This window comes from Sus scrofa, chromosome 2 (genome assembly GCF_054392235.1).
Source record: "Sus scrofa isolate SSC_HxYL_T2T_F1_AM1 chromosome 2, Sscrofa_HxYL_maternal_Yorkshire_Landrace_v2.0, whole genome shotgun sequence".
NCBI lineage: Eukaryota > Metazoa > Chordata > Mammalia > Artiodactyla > Suidae > Sus > Sus scrofa.
The window spans coordinates 50,698,204-50,714,617 of NC_139384.1; the positions used below are offsets into that span (position 1 = coordinate 50,698,204).

The 16,414-nt window shown below is 36.1% G+C and overlaps 1 protein-coding gene across 10 annotated transcripts in view; it reads right to left on the reverse strand.

The window, feature by feature from the left end:
- The window catches only part of USP47 (ubiquitin specific peptidase 47), a 131,657-nt gene that overhangs the window by 72,897 nt on the left and 42,346 nt on the right, over nt 1-16,414 (reverse strand). For 6 of the 10 annotated variants that reach the window (XM_085012013.1, XM_021083316.2, XM_085012018.1 and 3 more), the window contains 3 exons: nt 6,434-6,637; nt 2,747-2,860; nt 1,175-1,313 (listed from right to left, as the gene is read on the reverse strand). In XM_085012013.1, coding sequence (XP_084868139.1) covers nt 1,175-1,313; nt 2,747-2,860; nt 6,434-6,637 — 457 coding nt within the window. Of the gene's footprint in view, nt 1-1,174; nt 1,314-2,746; nt 2,861-6,433; nt 6,638-13,215; nt 13,276-16,414 lie in introns of all 10 variants that reach the window. The other 4 variants (XM_085012011.1, XM_021083315.2, XM_085012017.1 and 1 more) reach the window with 1 other exon arrangement.

Below are 16,414 nucleotides of genomic sequence, written 5' to 3' on the forward strand. Positions count from 1 at the left end.
ATAGTAAATGGAAGATTAAAGATCACATTAAAACAAAAGCTGCAATATAACTCCATAGTTTTATTTTTATTGTAGATATCTGTATGTAATATTCACAATTATCTCTGTTTTGAAGTTCTAAGAGTAAACACTCTGAAGCCATACCTAGCATGAAATACCATTAACAAGCTGTACAAAGGCTTCTTTGAGCCCCTGTCAATTTCTTCTAACATAATACTATGTACGGAAAATGTTTTAATATAAAATGATATGTAAAAAGTATCTAGATTATATTTTTAGGCAATCAACCAGTCATATATAAATACATATAAAACTGCATAAATAAAGCAATCACACTAGGTCAATAAATTAATTCAAAATTATAGGCTCAATCATATTCAGAAAAAAGCTAACAAAATTTTAATTACATGGTTAACTGCAAATGTATAACTAGATTAAACCAGAAGATACCACAGCAGTTCTAATAAAATAAACCTGGCCCCTCTGTTTCCAAATGGAAGTATTCCCTGTAGTCTATTCTAATCCACACGGAAATACATTCCTTTCCAGGGGAAGTCAACTTCAAAATTTTAAGATTAAATTCAAAATAGAAAGTTATCAAAGAAAAAAGTGTTCCTTCAAAAATCCAATATTTTGGAGTTGCCATTGTGGCTCAGCAGTTAACGAATCCAACTAGGAACCATGAGGTTGTGGGTTTGATCCCTGGCCTCGCTCAGTGGGTTAAGGATGTGGCGTTGCCATGAGCTGTGGTATAGGTCGCAGACGTGGCTCGGATTCCAAGTTGCTGTGGCTGTGTCGTAGGCCAGCGGCTACAGCTCTGATTAGACCCCTAGCCTGGGAACCTCCATGTGCCACAGGCGCAGCCGTAGAAAAAGACAAAAAAAAAAAAAAAAAAAAAAAAAATCCAGTATTTAACATTTTTATTTTGTTACTAAATAGTGGTAGTAACAATACCACTACTTAGTAATTATTACAGTAAAAACAAAAATGGGTTGAGGGAAAAGGAAACCACATTCTTGTTCTAACTCTGCTTCTGCTAACCATTGATCTTGCTCTGGATTTCAGTTTTCTAATCCATAAAATGAAGCTAGGCTTGAGATCTCTAAGATTATTCTGCGTCTAACATCCTATGATTTTCTGAAAACATAACAACAATAATAACAATAAATCTTACCAGTTTCTGACTTATTCAAGATAGATGAATAGGAGTAGCTTTGGCTGACATAATCACTAGTAGAGCCCACAGAACCTTCTCTTGGAAGTGGACCTATAAATTTGTCATGAACGCTGTCATCCCCAGTACTGGAATCCTCCTAAAATGCAGCAAAACCAATATTTACTGAGTGGTACGCATTACTAACAATAAAAAAAAAGACATACTAATTCCTGAGGCAAAAGAAAAAAAAAAGACAAGGCATTACTGGTACCACCAAGGCATATCAAATACCCTATTTCCTATAGGAAGGTCTGAAAGATGCCCAACATAAAACACTTTGGAGAAATGTTTATGTCTCCTTGCCGAGTTCTTACTTTCTCAATTTTATTTCTTTTTCAAACCTTGTTTACTTGAGAGGGGAGATTTCTGATACTAACAAATAAAAAGTATTATGGTGAACTCTGTGATGACAGAGCCTATCATTCATTTTTATATCATCTTTGCCACAGAAGCCTGCAAGATAGGAAATAATAAATATTGAATAAAATGGATAGTTTCCTATTGTCTCCAATTAGAAACTTTCTATTAATGAAGAAGAAGTCAAAAGGAGTAAGGGATATCAAATCAGCACAAGTAACTAGGAACCAAAGAGTAATTACTATGCATTTTAAAACATGACTCCCCAAGTTAATAGCTAATTTAGTTTCAATGTCACTTAGACTAGTCAAAATCTCATAATGCCATAAAAAGTAATGAGATTAAGGAAGGTCAAAACATATTATGGTATTACTTCAGTATAGATGTCCACTGTTTAACTACTTTCTACTCTCCAGAGAGGTATTCTAACTCACAACAGATTTGTAAAGCAAAAGTATCAAATGGAAGAACTTTTCCTGAGGAAAGTTTCATTTAAGAGACGGGTTCTGAAAAAGTCCATATATTCTATAATCCTTAGTTTCCTCAGTCTGTAAAAGAAGCAAGGTAAATCAGACCAGGTATTTCCAATAAATGGCTTTAAAACTGAGTTACTGGATTTGATGATCGCTACCTAAAGCTGAACCAAACAAGAAGGACTACTGAAATAGTGCAACAAACACTAAAGAACAGAATTTAAGCATATAGCTTACAAAGAAGTCATTCCAAATAAAGGGGTGATGGAGATGGGGAGTAGAAGCAAAAACAGCAGAGTGGATAATTCTGGGGGTCTATTCCTCTAACCAAATACCAAAATATCTGGGCAAAACTGCCAAAGCTTAACAGTAACCAAGCAAATGCTTAACCAAAGAAATGACCACTGAAACACAATAGGAGATCCTAGACTCAGCCCCACCCCTGTCATAGTGGTGATTCCCAATGTGAAAAGAATCTATCTATCTATCTATCTATCTATCTATCTATCTATCTATCTATGTAACAGTGCCATGGATACCCAGTGTAACTATGTCAACATATATACTTAAAACAAACCAACAAAAAAAGAAAATAAGCTATTATACACAAATTACAAGGCATAGCTCCTTCCTTTAGAAAATTGCTTCCCATGTAGTAGGTGACAGTACACAAAAATATAGGGCTTTCTAAACAGTTTACCAGCAGTATTTGAGGTTGTTCACCGTCTTTATCTGTCAAATGCAGAAAATTCTTCTTCCCTGGCTCAAAATTAGCATCAAGAAGAGACTTGTCACTGGTATGATCCAGTGGAGCCTATAGGCATAAAACAAAAAAAAAATCTCAGATTATAAGAAACATTAATAGTGATAATAAAATAAAGCAAGTAATATTTAAATAGACAAATATCTACAATTATTGGACTCAAATAATATCTTTTTTTAAATGAAGGTTCTGGTAAATTCTTTTAAGCTAGGTTGGACTGGGCTCATCTGTTCGTGAACTAGGATGGCTAAGCCCAGCGACAGGGATATACTGATAGGTATCCCAGATGTTCACATTTCTCAACATCTAAAAAACTAAAGTACTACACAAAAAAAGAATTATAGCAGTTCCCATCATGGCTCAGTGGTTAATGAATCTGACTAGGAACCATGAGGTTGTGGGTTCGATTCCTGGCCTTGCTCAGTGGGTTAAGGATTCAGCGCTGCCGTGAGCTGTGGTGTAGGTCGCAGACAGGCTTGGATCTCGTGTTGCTGTGGCTCTGGTATAGGCCGGCAGCTACAGCTCCGATTAGACGCCTAACCTGGGAATCTCCATATGCTGTGGGAGTGGCCCTAGAAAAGGCAAAAAAAAAAAAAAAAGAATTATAAACATTTACGTTTTGGAGTTCCTGTCGTGGCACAGTGGAAATGAATCTGACTAGAAACCATGAGGTTGTGGGTTCGATCCCTGGCCTCGCTCAGTGGGTTAAGGATCCTGAGCTGTGGTGTAGGTCGCAGACAAGGATCAGATCCGGCATTGCTTGGGCTGTGGTGTAGGCCGGCAGCCGTAGCTCCGATTAGACCCCTAGCCTATGAACTTCCATATGCCGCAGGTGTGGCCCTAAAAAGCAAAAAAAAAAAAAAAATTGTGTTTTAATGTTCTCTAAAATGTATGCAATATAGTATTCAATGGGCTTTCATGAAAACTAAAGATTTTATATAATTAAAAACTGGAAAAACATGTTTTGATATAAGACTATAATGAGAATTCCCACATAAGCAAACACACTAAGCAACCCAACACAAATAATTAGGTAATATAACAAAACAGACAACTTCAGAAAGAACCCTGAAGGAGAAGGCTGACCTATTTCAAGTACACTGCCAGGATCCAGAGGATCCCGGGGATAGAAGTGATCACGCCTTTGAAAACTAAGTAACATACTCAGTCTTTGCCTAACTCTTTTATCTGGTGAGGCAATTTAAACCCTGGCTGTCATTCTGATATACTCTAGGTGGTGGATGAGAGATAGTGCTCTGTGTACCCCAAGCCCTACTCACCCAATGATTCAGTCCACTGTTGAGAAAAATGAGGGATAGGATAGGATACTCATTTGTTTTAAAACTATTTGTTCATTAAGAAACGTTTTAATGTTTCAAAGACATGAGGAGTATCTCCTTAGGAAGACTTATTTTATTTTTTTGGTTGCATTCGTGGAATGCAGAAATTCCTACATACGGGATTGAACCTAGACTACAGCAGTAACCAGAGCCACAGCAGTGACATCAGTATATCCTTAACCCACTGAGCCACCAGGGAACTCCTAGAATGACTTATTTTATGGAGATGACTTATTTCTTAGAAAATTAACATTATATAAAAGTACAACTATTAAGGCCAAAAAAAAAAAATTAACTGTAAGACACACCACCACTTGCTATTTGTGACTCTGAGCAAGTTACTTCACTTCCCCATGACTCAGTTTCCTCACCTATGAGACTGTGACAGCACTTACCTCATAGGGTGGTAAAAGGATTAAATGCAGTTATATTTGTATATAGCCTAATAATAGAACAATACTAGGTACAGAGTAAGCACAAAATAAGTGTTAAGTAATAAATAAACTTACATAATCTTGCTTAACTTTGGCTCTCATCTAGAAGTCCATGATAAAAATAGGAAATAGAAAACCAGAAACTAAGAGAAGCCACTAGAAGAAGAAAGGTATCTTTGGGTCCCTACATTCTCTGGCAGAAACCAGATTTCAAGCATAAAAGATCGGATGTTGTAGCTAGACTACACAGGGGTTTTACCTCAATAAATCTGTGTCTGTGTATATGAGATGTAGGCAGACAAATGAATTAGGTTTTCAGAGAAGCATACATGCAGTGGGTAAAAGAGTATACTTGTAGAAAGGTACCGTACACAAATAAAAACACAAAAATTAAGTACTTAAGAACAGTCACAAATGAAGAAAGGAAAATAGTTAATCCTGACATAAAGCTACTTGAAGCTACTACAGATGTTAATTTAACAAATACTTTTTGAGTGCTCAGGGATAGTATCTATGGAGGATACAAAACTATGAGGTCCCAGCCATCAAAATACAATCTATCAAGTGAAAAAACAGAAATGAATAACAACTACAATAAGTGGACCAGCAGAAGAAAAAGTACAATAGGAAGACAAAAAGATTACTACTTTTAAAGTGACATGGAGAAACATGAGTAAGGCCTTTTAAGAGTAAAAGATAAATAAGACTTGGGCAGACATATGTGACAGACTAGAACCATCGTTTAAAGTGAAAGAGAGCCAACACTAGATAGTACATGGTAATGTAAAAGAGAGTATTCAAAGTTTCAGGTTAAATATTGTTTTTCTTTGTTATTATTTGTTGGACTACCAATTTTACTGATCAATTTCAGAGGAGAAAAGTTGGCTAGAAGAGAAAATATCATAAATTTTAAAGGCAAGTCAAGCAACATCCAACACCTTTGATTCTTCTACAAAGCCAATTAAACTATGCCCTCCCAATACCATAGGGATATGCATTCAATTTCATTTGCCATTAAAGGTATTTTTCTATTTTGTTTTTGTTTTTGTCTTTTTCTAGGGCCGAATCGGTGGCATATGGAGGCTACGGGTCTAATCAGAGCTGAAGATGCCGGCCTACCACAGCCACAGCAACACCAGATCCGAGCCATGTCTGCAACCTACACCACAGCTCAGGGCAACACCAGATCCTTAACCCACTGAGGGAGGCCAGGGATGGAACCCGCACCCTCATGGATACTAGTCAGGCTCGTTACTGCTGAGCCACAACAGAACTTCCAGTGTTAATTATTTTTTGACACACCTGTCTCTACAGCTTTACTATGAAATCTCTGAAGCAGAAGTCATAGTAACACCAACTTTCCTGATCAGGAGTTTACCACTCTTGACTAGTATAAAATCTCTGCTTATATTGGGGTATAAGTCCTTTTATTCCTTTTTCTTTCTATACACATTTTTTCTTCTTTTCCAAAAATTAAATTATAAAACGTATGATTTTATATCCTGCTTTTTTAATTTAAATATTTAAGGTGAATATAATTCCATTCAGTAAAAGTTGGAAAACTTTCTATAGCTGATAGAATATTATGATAGTCATATTACACAAATAAAAAAACTAATGAAATGACATTGTGCAAATTTTAAGATAATCAAATGCTGAATCTAGAATGAAGGCAAAGGGATGAAGAGGGATCCAATTACTGAGTTGCACAAAAGCTCTATAATTTTGCTTACAATGTTAATAGGGATTCCAAGATTTAATATATTCATTAATAACAAAAATAATAACAATGGCTATAGTATAATATTATTAGCAGCTTAAGGGAAGATACTTTCAGTCTATAATTTTACCATATCAGCTGTATTGATTCCATTTCCCCAGACCAAATCAAAGGTTCCATTTATGTAGCCTACTTTGTTGGCCACATCTTCAAAGAGCTTTCTGAGTGGAGTAGAAGCTGGTAAATTTAAAGTGATCCGTTCATTTACTGTCTTTGAATTAGTAGTATCTTGTATTATACATAAGACTCTAGGTTCTTCAGCAGCATTTTCTATCTGAAATTAAAAAGGAAAATAAATATTATTTCTCTTTGAAGGAAAACAAAATATAACTAGTCACACTTTCTATGAGTAGGTGCAAAAAATCCACAAAATACTATTTTCTCTGCATTAGTATTACTGTTTTGTATCTCAAACTCTAATGGATATGTCAAACATATAAAACACCACATATTTGCTCTGTAAAAACTGGGGCACATTTAAGAATCGACTATTGCTCTTGTGGATATGTGCTTTCACCTTTTAAGGCTGCAAATCAATGGTCAATAAGCCCATGAAGACAGTTTGCTTGAGCAGTTTTCCATTGAAAATAACAAAATCTGATCCTTAAAAATTTGTTACTACAATGTTAGCACAGTCTCACATACAGCATTTCTGGGCTTCCTGATGAAATAGAAGGGAATTGTGTAGAAAAGCAATGAGGATTGTCTAAGATTGCAAAATCCACAACTATAGGACATAGGCAATCAGGCATCCTGACCTTTACACTACTGTACCCACAGACCAAATGTACAAAAGCCCCATTAGAGAGTCCCCGTCATGGCTCTGTGGTTAACGAACCCGACTAGTATCCATGAGGATGAAGATGCAATCCCTGGCCTCGCTCAGCCGGTTAAGGATCTGGCATTGCTGTGAGCTGTGGTGTAGGCTGCAAATTCGGCGTGGATCCCAAGTTGCCATGGCTGTGGTGTCTACAGCTCCGATCAGACACCTAGCCTGGGAACCTCCATATGCCGTGAGTGTGGCCCTAAAAAGACCAAAAAAAAAAAAAAAAAAAAAAAAAAGCGTGTTAGGAGTTGACAAGCTTATGCAAGCAGACTAGCACCAACAGAGGAATAAGGAAAAGCAAGGAAAAATGTAGAAGAGCATTAAGGTCACAAATTCTCTTTTGTTCTTTTTCATCTAGTACGTAAATCAGACAAAAATTCTTCAAAGGAAACTTTCTCAAAGAAACTATGCCTTCCCTTAGCTGCTAAAGAACACTTACTTTTTTCCCATTTTCCACAGGGGTAGTAGGCTACATCAGATACTCTAGTTAAAGAAGTTCTTTCCCTCCTCCTGCAATACCAACTCAATGAATGGTACCATCATCTACTAACTGCTGAAACTGGAGCGCTGAGCATCTTCCTCATCTCCTCCCTCTTCTTCACCTCACATAATCACCACATTGTATCATTTCTACCCTTTGGATGTGTCTTAAACTTTACGTTTTCTCTTTACTCCTGCCTGAAGCAATCAGAATCTTACACTAAGATAATGGTAATAGCTTCTCCAATCTCATCTTCCTTCAATCCAGGATAGTATTTTAACACGCAAATCTGATTATGTAAATCTCTTCCTTTCCCTCAACATCAAGTGTAGCAGTCATTTATCTGAGGGACCTCTTATAACCACTATAAACGACTTTGCGGAAACAAGAACTATACAAATTGGTGCTGTATACAAGACTGGATCTCTCTCTCTCTCTTTTTGTCTTTTGTCTTTTTAGGGTCGCACCTGCAGCATATGGAGGTTCTCAGGCTAGGGGTCTAATCGGAGCTGCTGCTGCTGGCCTACGCCAGAGCCACAGCAACTCGGGATCCGAGCTGCGTCTTTGACCTACACCACAGCTCATGGCAGTACTGGATCCTTAACCCACTGAGCAAGGCCAGGGACTGAACCTGCAATCTCACAGTTCCTAGTTGGATTCGTTTCCCCTGTGCCACAAAGGGAACTCCTCTCTTTTTTAACACAATAAGATCAACCCCAACTTCTTATTAATTCTATATTATCCACTTTAAAATAGGAACAGTTATTATCATTTACCTGTATTGAAGACAACACAGCCACAAGGAGTTTTCTGTTTGTTTGGTACAGTAATACAATTACAATTTGTTTCTGCCCCTATAATTTGGGGTTTGTAAGAGAGTACTTAAACTAAGGTTAAGTTAATTAGTTTAGAACAGAAATAAGGTGCTATAGAAGAAGTATAATGTTTAAAAAAGACTGGCTAGTGCTATGTTTCAGACAAATAATTACCAACAATAACCGACTTTAAAATGAAGAAAAATACTTCTTTTAAATAAAAAAAAAAAACAAAAAAACGGATAACAAAAAAAAAGCAAAAGGAGTTCCTGCTGTGGTGCCACAGGATCAGTGGTGCCTCTGCAGGGCCAGGATGCAGATTCGATCCTGGCCTGGCACAGTGGATTAAAGGATCTGGCATTGTCACAGAGGTGGCATGCGTCACAACTGTAGCTCAGATCCAATCCCTGACCCAGGAACTCCATATGCCATGAGGCAGCCAAAAGAAGAAAGAGAGAGAAAAAGAGCAAAAAAAAGGGGAGGGGGTTTTCAGTTATACACGTAAGGTGTTCATATTAACGCTTATAATGATTTTATACATTTTAATCTCAAACTTAAAGTGGACCTTTCTTAAACACTGGTCTAAGATAAAAGGGAAACTCAAAATAAATTTCAACAACAAAAGAACTACTTGTAGGGAGTTCCTATTGTGGCACAGTGGAAATGAATCCAACTAGTATCCATGAGGATGCAGGTTTGATCCCTGGCCTCCCTCAGTGGGTCGGGGATCTGGTGTTGCCATGAGCTGTGGTGTAGGTTGCAGACACGACTCAGATCTGAGTGGCTGTAGCTGTGGCGTAGGCTAGCAGCTGTAGCTCCAGTGTGACCCCTGGCCTGGAAACTTCCATATCCCACAGGTGTGGCCCTAAAAAGCAAAAGAATAATAATTTTTTTAAAAATCCACTTTGATATTTTCAGTAGTGTACTTCAGAGGTAAATTCAAGTTTTCCAGGTGAAAAACACTACAGTGGCCAGATTTTAAAACTTCAGATAGGTTGGAGTTGATGATCCGAGGAAGAGGATGCTATCTAAGAATAAGAACTCAGAAGTGCTAACATAGCAGTACATGTGAGAATGGTGATGTGTCAACATCATATAGCCAGACATTAGCAGTTCCTGGTTCTTTCCTTAAAGAAAGGTATTTAAGGTATAGGGACTCCAGCCTCCGGTACTTCCATCCGAAGATGTGGGTGAAATTATCCCTGATGGAATCTCATCAGAAGAATGAATGTACTATAAGAAACACAAATTTTAATCTCACGTATGCCTTTTACTCTTTTCAATGACAACAGCTTTCTTTTCTGTGCAATGCACATAAGTAATTTTGCTCCTTTTTTTAAAACAGGAAGAGTAAAAAGAAAAAAGTGGAAATCATCTGTAATTCATAACAAATACATAACTATTAACATTTTGGTGTATATTCTTCCAAATATTTTTTCTATGCATACCCACACAGATACATACATGCACACTTTTTAAACACAAACGTTTAGTTAGGATATACATGCTGTTTTGTAACTTTTTTCTTTACTTGTATCATGCAGTCTTTCCTTGTCAAACTTTTTCTAACTCATCATTTTAACAACTGAATAGTATTTTATTACATAAATTAATAATAATTTGTTCCATCAATTTTATTTTACTGCCTCTTAGGCTAGACTTTATTACACTTGAGAAATAGTTTTGTGATAAATACCTATATGTATGCTCCTCTGTTTCCCTAAGATTCCCATAAGAAGAATTTCTGAGCCAATCCCCTATTACTCTTAAATTCAATTCTAGGATAATTTAAATAAATGGAAAGCTCTGCTCTTCTTTAAAGGTCTAAGCTAGCCACATGTAAATATTACTTTATACTCAACCTTCTGGCCCCTATTTTAGTCCTAATTTAATCTAGCATGTGGCTGTTTTCCATGGACTACATCTAAATTTGTGCTACCACTATTGCCAACACTAATTATACTAAGGCAATCTCTTTCTCCTCCCCCTCCTTTCCAATTTCGGAACTATTAAGAAAAAAATTTTTTTTTCAATTTTAACATTTCATCCATAAGGTGTACCAACAATAATTTCATTATAGCTTTTCAAGAGAAAAAAAACTCTACAATATTATATTAAGCATACAGATTTCTAAAATACTTAAATGTTAATAAAAATTATTTCTTAGAATTGGGAAAACAGGAATGTTATCTTTCTTCTTAATTTCTTTGGAGTTCTACCTGTGATTGGCCCTACTTGTGACTAAAGCAAAAAACAAAATCATCTTGAGGTGAACTAAACATGGCTAAAAATTCTTTCCCACTCTTTCTTTTATCTCTTCCCATGAATCTGGGCCGGCCTTGTAACCAACTAGGGGCAACAGAATATGATATAAGTGATACTGTGTGATTTAAAGCAAGAAAGTTCTGCTTCTGCATCTCTTGGACTGTTCCCCTTTTATAAGCCAGCCAGGCAAAAGATATCCCTTTGCCCTGGGACCACCACACTGTGTTAAAATCCGAACAATCCATACAGAGAGAAAGTGGCCACTTAGTGGAGCACCTGGCTGCTTGATGAGTGAGAAAAGCCTTAGACATGCCGTCCAGAGCCAGTCACCAGCCAAATGTAGCCAAGTAATGATCCCAGATGATGCCATGTGGAACAGAAAAACTCACTGGCTGAGCCTTTGCCCAAATCCCATTCCATAAAATTGTGAGCAAATAAACTAGCAGTTTTAAGCCACTAAGTTTTGGGGTAGGCTGTTCCATAATAATAGATAACAAAAACATACCTAAATACATTTAAGCATATGTAAGTGATAGTTGGGAAGAATGTGTTGACAGTGGTGTTAGCTGGGTGGGGGTGTTTGTTAATTTAAGTACTATAACATTAAGGTAAGGCATCTGAAGACATATCATGATTTAGGGAAAGGAGCACAATCTTTGAATGAAAAAAAGTTATATAATAAATAGGAGAAAGCAGGCAAGAGAAAATAAGTACAAAGCATTACAAAAGCCTAAAGCATATTCTACTGGAGAAATATTTAATATATCTTAGGTGAGCCCAGAGCATAATGTTCTCTATACAGGAAATCTAGCCAATTATGAAAAGGTATAAAATTAAAACTACTTATTTTGTGGGTAACTCACAGCAATACCACACTTCTGAGAATAGGGGAAAGTCAACAGTAGTTATATGACACTATATGCTAAAACAGTGCTTTTTATTTGTCTGTGCTCACTGCAGAAACAAAGCCAGATTTCCTAGCACTAGAAGTCTGAAAAAGAATCCTTGAAAAAAAAACAAAACGAACAAAAATGACAGTTTATTTACAAAAGGTAAAACATATTGGGATAAAAACACTGAGAACACATTTTTTGTTCTAAAGATGGTAGGGTCACTGCTAGAACATCTAGCAGTGACCAACACAGATGGCTGTACGGAATCTCAGAGCTTACTAAAGGCGTATGTGACTCTTAGGTCATCTTGTTCCCTTTCCTTGGCATTCCTAACAATTTTAAGTTCAAATCTGAGTTCTCTGAAGTTAATATCATAATTTTTGTTTTATAAAAAAAAAAATACTAGGCATTTCTTATTAAAAAAGACAAAATGAGGTGTATAATTAATGCATATATTTAGAATGGCATTAGCATGCAGAAAACAAACGAAATTTAAAGTTAACAAGACTAAGATTTTTCTAAGAAAAAAATATAATACGAAGAATTTTAAAACATTATAGAGGGACTGCTTTACCTCAAAATTTAACAGTCAACCCATTTTTCTCTCAAGACTTTGTTCCTTTCAATGTTATTACAAATGATAAGATTACGGTTGTAAATTTAAAAATACACACACACACACACACACACACACACACACACACACACACACAGTGCCCATTTTATCTACTCCTTGGTATAAGAACTACTATGAGCTAAGAAATTAGGCCTTCTGGATATACACAGTTCATGGTTAATATACTACTATAGATTTAAAAAGAAACAAATAATGGTGTAAATACTTTTGCTGATTGAAATGTATTAAATTTTATCAGCCACATTCAGATTGTGCACTTTTACCTTAATAAGTAACAATTCCTAGGGTACTGTTGGGAGTCGTCCTAACTTACATGAAAAAAAAAAGAACATTCTTTTATTTTTAAGATCCTCCCTCCACTTCACCCCAACCCGGGCAAATGCTAATGCCCCATGATCTTTCTCTAAGTGGTTTCTTGCCACAGATCACCTGGAGAAGACAGAAGAGATTAAATAAGAACCCTGAACTTACACGTAAAGGAACCTGAGAAAAATGAGACATTAACTAAAGGTCAGAATGGGATGCTTCATTACAGGAATGCTTAGTTTGTAGTGCATACAGACTGTCAGGAAAGTAACAGTTTTAATTCTTCAAATAAGATTTCTAGGTTTTGATTCTATAAATCATTAAATGACTTAATTCAAGCACTACTAGTATTTCAGAAAATAAATATTTCTGTAAAAAATAGATAACTAGCATACCCAAAAGTCAAAACAAATGGTTCCACAGTTTTTATATCAGCTTTCCACCTAATTTACTTATTAAAAACAAAGGACTATCAGACATATAGGTGACTTATTATTAAAATCAGGTAGAACTAAAATAGCCAAACAAGCATAAAACTTAAGACATGCCTTGTTATCAAATAAAAATACTAACATGCTGTTACTTGCTCTGCTGATTATCACACTAAAGCAATTATATCAGCAGTCTACCTGTAAAAATTTCTTCTTCATTTCATCAAAGATATTTTGTCTGCATCTCCAAAACACATCCTATGGTATATAAGAACAAAATGAATTTCAAATTATTTCTCCAAAATGAAGAGGCTAAGACATTGAAATGAGAAAAATTAACCTATATACATTTTTGCAACAAAATATTATGAATTAAAGTATTATCGCATCATCTATAATTTTATTCACAAAATATATGTGTAATTGTTTGTTGGCTGCACTCATGGCATGTGGAAGTTCTTGGGCCAGGGAGCAAACCCGTGCCGCAGTGCAACCTGTGCCATTGGCTGGCAGCAATATCAGATACTTAACCCGCAGAGCCACAATGGAACGTCCCATAATTTTAATCTTAGGCCTCAATTATTCTTGTAAGGTTATAAAACCAATGTTATGTAATAAAGAAGAATATTAACATGGAAAACAACATTTAACAGAGTTGTAGCTGAAGAACTGTGTGTAAATCAAATGTTCTAAGTCACATATTTTCTGTTTTATTGAGATATAATTAACGTACAACACTGGCAATATATATATTGCAAAATGATTAATTACAATAAGTTTAGTTAACACCCATCATCTCACACAGTTAAAAATGTTTTTGTCTTTGTGATGAGAACTTTTAAGTTCTATTCTCTTAGCAACTTTCAAATATACAATATAGTACTGTTAACTACAGTCACTACATTATATATTACATTCAGAACTTTTTTTTTTTTTTTTTTTGTCTTTTTGCCCTTTCTAGGGCCGCACCAGTGGCATATGGAGGTTCCCAGGCTAGGGGTCGAATCGGAGCCTATGCCACAGCCATAGCAACGCAGGATCCAAGCCGCATCTGCAGTCTATACCACAGCTCACGCCAACACCAGATCCTTAACCCACACTGAGCAAGGCCAGGGACCGAACCAGCAACCTCATGGTTCCTAGTTGGATTCGTTAACCAATGAGCCATGACGGGAACTCCCAGAACTTATTTATCTTATAACTGGAAGTTTGTACCTCTTGGCCACCTTCACCTGTTTCCCCAACTCCCATCCCCCAACTCTGGCAACTACCCATCTGTTCTCTGCTGCTATGAGTTCAGTTTTTTGGACTTCACATATAAGTAAGATCATACAGTATTTGTCTTTCTAAGTCACTATTTTGAGACCATTAAAGAAACTCTGAAAAGAAACCAAAAGATCCCTGATTTTGCTAGTTTATAAATGTGGATTTTTCACATGATGAATATTCTTAAAGTAAAGCTACTTAACATTACCCCTTACAGCTATTTTGCTTTATTATAAATCTCCTCCATATTTTAAGACAAGCTTACTTCAACTAATTAAGAAAATATAAAAATAAAGATAACCTACAGTCAATAAATAATCCCTTAATTAAGACCCACAATGAGATGGCAATAAGAATAGTGTATACAAGCCCCAGACCAGGCAGTGGCATGAACCCCTTTCTGTGCCTTTCTCTGGAATGACCAAAATGGCTAGAGTTTGTTATCCAACAAAATGTCATGAAACTTTCCTGTATTTTATTTTACAATAAAAAATAGCTAGTAAAGAAAAAAAAAGAGGTAATCCTTAAAAAATCTTGATTTTACAACACTTTTTCTGTACATATTTTGTTTTCCTCTACCTTGTTTAATGAAAAGAAACCAATATATTGCTTTAAAAGGTGCTTTTTAATTACTATTAGATACTATTCTACATCAATAAAAAATTTTACATTATTTGCTTTTACAATAGAAATATTTCTATCATAACAGTAATACATAGTTCTTTGGGTTTTTTTTTTTTTTTTTTTTCAGTTGTCCTGAGGCATATGGAACACCCAGGTGAGGGACTGAATCTGAGCTGGAGCTGCAACCTATGTCACAGCTGCAGCAATGCCAGATCCTTAACCCACTATGATGGGCCAGGAATTAAACCTACATCTCCGCCACTGCAGAGACACAGTCGATCCTGTTGCCCCACAGCAGGAACTCCTAGTTTTTTGACAAGCAACTCTAAAATAACCCCTACAGCAATTATTAACAATCTGATATATATCCTATCAGATCCCTCTCCATTTTATGCATATATTACATAATTACTATAAACCAAAAAGGATCATTCTGAACACTATCATTTGTTTGTTTAATATTTACATTTTTTAGTTGTTACCAATATAATGTTAATGAATAACAATCTGCAAACTCAAAAACACTGGAGATTATTAGTTTCTATAAAGACTATTTTCAATAGATAAATGCCCTTTTTCTTTCCTTTTTTTTTTTTGTATTTTGTATCACCACCCTTTTTAAATTATTATTATTAAAGTATAGCTGATCTGAACACTATCATTGAATTTTGCTCCTTTTCCCTCATACTGACCCAATCTTTCTTGGCCAAAATATTTAGTTTAAAAACTGCAATGTTTCATTACATGTGCAAATTCATTTAACTAATCAGCTATTAATGGGCATTTAGACACCTTCAAACTTTCACTACAGCTTTGCTTATGTGTATAATATTTTATCTGAAGATTAGTTCCCAAAGAAAGAATTACTAAATCATAAGTTATGCACTGATTTTTAAAATTTTTGATATAGGGGGCTAAAAGGCTACCTCTTCCTCAAAATAAGAATTAAACTACAACTCACTGCTATTTACTCTTCAAGAATTTGACACTGTACAGGAGGAACTCAACAGTAAATAAATCTACCAGGTATCTACCAGCCTCAGTCTTTGTATTTCTGTACACCACAGCTGGGAAGCTCTTCCTTTAAATATCTTTACCTTCTTTGGCTCAAACATCACTGTGTTAGCTTTAATATGTGTCCACAGATGCTCTGACATGCCTCCAAGCAAGAACGGGAGTGTAATTTTGGTCCTTCTTATTTATTTTTTGTCTTTTCTAGGGCCACACCCGCAGCATATGGAGGTTCCCAGGCTAGGCGTCTAATCGGAGTTGTAGCTGCCGGCCTACACCAGAGCCACAGCAACGCAGGCTCTGAGCCGCGTCTTCAACCTACACCACATCTCACAGCAACACTGGATCCTTAACCCACTGAGCGAGTTCAGGGATCGAACCCACAACCTCATGGTTCCTAGACAGATTCATTAACCACTGTGCCATGATGGCAACTCCTCAGTCCTTTTTAATATGGACCAGCCCTACTGACCTTGTGCTATTCACAACATGACTT